This window comes from Theropithecus gelada, chromosome 7b (assembly GCF_003255815.1).
Source record: "Theropithecus gelada isolate Dixy chromosome 7b, Tgel_1.0, whole genome shotgun sequence".
NCBI classification, from domain to species: Eukaryota; Metazoa; Chordata; class Mammalia; order Primates; family Cercopithecidae; genus Theropithecus; species Theropithecus gelada.
In genome coordinates, this window is record NC_037675.1 from 21,310,590 (window position 1) to 21,313,324 (window position 2,735).

The 2,735-nt window shown below is 38.8% G+C and overlaps 1 protein-coding gene across 1 annotated transcript; it reads right to left on the minus strand.

Annotated features, from left to right (window-relative positions):
- Positions 1-623: 623 nt before the first annotated feature.
- Positions 624-2,041, minus strand: LOC112629208 (olfactory receptor 4N4). The gene has a single exon (XM_025392693.1). The coding sequence runs from the start codon at positions 1,958-1,960 to the stop codon at positions 1,010-1,012; it is 951 nt and encodes a 316-aa protein (XP_025248478.1). The 5' UTR covers positions 1,961-2,041; the 3' UTR covers positions 624-1,009.
- Between the last annotated feature and the right edge of the window lie 694 nt (positions 2,042-2,735).

The window sequence follows — 2,735 nt, forward strand, 5'->3', positions numbered from 1 at the left end:
AAAGAATTCAGTGATATTTCTCCTATTTGCTTTTGAAAGAGGAGAAATATAGCTCTGTTCCGACCGGCTCACCGGCGGCCAGTTCAAAGTTATGGCTCTTGTTCCCTGAACATCGCTATTATCCTGTTCTTTTTTTAGATGCCCAGATTTCATATTGTTCAAACACACATCCTCTACAAACAATTTGTGCAGTTGACACAATCATCACAGGGTCCTGAGGTGACATTCATCCTCCTCAGCTTATGAAGAAGATGATGGGATTAAGAGATTAAAGTAAACACAGGCATAGGAAATTATACGAGTATTAATTTGGGGAACTAATAGATCCATGAAATCTTCACAATTTATGTTCAGAGATTGCAGTAAATACAGGCATAAGAAATTATAAAAGTATTAATTTGGGGAACTAATGTCCACGAAATCTTCACAATTTATGTTCTGCCATGGCTTCAGCCAGTCCCTCCGTTCAGGGTCCCTGACTTCCCACAACATGTAAATATACATATTTATAAAATATATATAAACATTAAAATTATGTAATTTTAATTATATTTTATATATATATATAAAAGACTACATACATAGTCTTTTATACAACATACTTGCAACATACATTTGGTTTTTGATATTTTACAGCTTATTAATCTCTGCCTAAAATCTTGCTGATGTTGCTCTAACCAATAGAGGAAAGCATTGTAGATGAGCTGCTCCTTTGCTTAAAACATTAAAATGGATTCTTACCACAATTAAAATACGAAAAATTACTTACCTCAGACTAAAAGACCCTTGCAGTCACATAAAACTTAACCCCTAAATTTCTCACACTTACTCATTATACTTCAACAACTCTGGGGTTTCCTTTATATTCTTTAAACATAATAAGTTTATTCTCTCATTATGCATAACTCTCCCCCATTGCCTACAATAGTACCTGGCAAATGGGAGGTACTCAATGAAAAACAGGACTTGTTAAATGAGTGATATGAATTCCAGCCAGAATTCCTCCTTCTCAGTTTCTTATTATAAAGTCCACTTGACAGACTACATGCCGACTCAATAACCTCTTCATGGAAGTTTTCACTTCCTGGTTGCGAAGGGTATAAATCATAGGATTCATCAATGGAAAGATCACTGTGTGAAAGAAAGAAACCACCTTGTCAGCTGGTAAGGCCCTGAAGGGGCGAGTGTAGATGAAGATAGCAGGTCCAAACATAAGAAGTACAATAATGACATGAGTGATGCATGTGGACATGGCCTTGTTCTTCCCTTCAGCAGCTGTCCTACGAACATGGCAGAGGATGACTGCATAGGAAGCCAGAAGCCCCAGAAAGCACAGAAGTGTCATCAGGCCACTGTTGAAGACCATCAGAAGCTCTACCACAAACGTGTTGGTGCAGGCCAGCTTGATGACCTGTGGGACATCACAGAAGAAGTTGTCCAGCTGGTTTGGGCCACAAAAAGGCAAGCGGAGGATGAGGACCACCTGGATAATGGAGTGGACAAAACCCCCAAGCCACAGAGCCAACAACATTGCATAGCAGGCTCTAGGGTTCATGACAGTTGAATAGTGCAGAGGCCGGCAGATGGCGATGTAGCGGTCAAAGGCCATCACAACAAGGAGTAATCCCTCCCCTCCTCCAAGGAAGTGTAAGAAAAAGAGCTGAGTGATGCAGCCTCTGTAGGAGATTACCTTCTTCTCAGAGAGGAAGTCCACCAACATCCTGGGAGCCACAGTGAAGGAGTAGGATGCATCCAGGAAGGCCAAGTTGCCCAGAAAGAAATAGAGGGGGGCTGTGAGACCAGGATCTGACTTTATGGTGAAAATGATGAGGAAATTTCCAGGGAGAATGATAAGGTAGAAAATTAAGATCAGCACAAAGACCAAGAGCTGAATATCTTGAGACTGAGTCAGACCAAGGAGGATAAATTCTGTCACTACTGTATTGTTTGCTATCTTCATTTCTTCTGCCTATGGAATATCAAAGAGTTTATTTTCATGTGTTACATCTAGATTATAGTTCTTGAACTAAACACAAGGTATGCCACATTTATATTATTCTATCTGTCTTAACAACCCAAGAAATCACTTCTACTGTTTATGCTTCCTCATGTCATGATGGCTAACACCCTGGTCCTGAAGCCACATTCTTCCTGCTGTTTCAGTCCTGAGCTTCTGTTTAAGTGCTCACTCATGTGCGACTTGGATGCTACTGCTCTGAATGTGTTCCTGATTTGTATGAGGCACAGGAAAATTTTTCTGACTGAGAAAAAATTTAACCCCAGTTATCGAGGTCTTCATGTTTTGCTTTGAATGGAAGATAAGCTGGGATTGACAGCAAAGAAGAATGACAGAGCTTTTCAAGGGGACAGAAATGTTTCATTTTTAATTATAATGGTTATATGTATCTATTTTTGTCAAAACTTATTGAGTATTGCACTATATAGCAATTAGTACAATTTATTTTATATAAATGATACCTTAGGAATGTTAATCTAAAAACTTTTATAAAAGCAACTGTACTTACCAGAAATAATTCCCTTTTCTCTATAGAACATCAACCGAACAAACTGGTCTAAATATAAAGACTCTTGGTCACTCTGGAGCAAACAAGATCTGAGACTTCTCTGTACAGTGGCCTCCAAATTGAGACTGTGCTCCCGTTTGGGGATGTGTGTGATAATTTATTGGTATGAAAGCAATAATAGGAGAATTTCTACACTTACATTATTATATC

What these genes read in the sequence shown, in the direction of transcription:
- LOC112629208 (XM_025392693.1), bottom strand. Translation starts at nt 1,960, where the DNA reads ATGAAGATAGCAAACAATACAGTAGTGACAGAATTTATCCTCCTTGGT.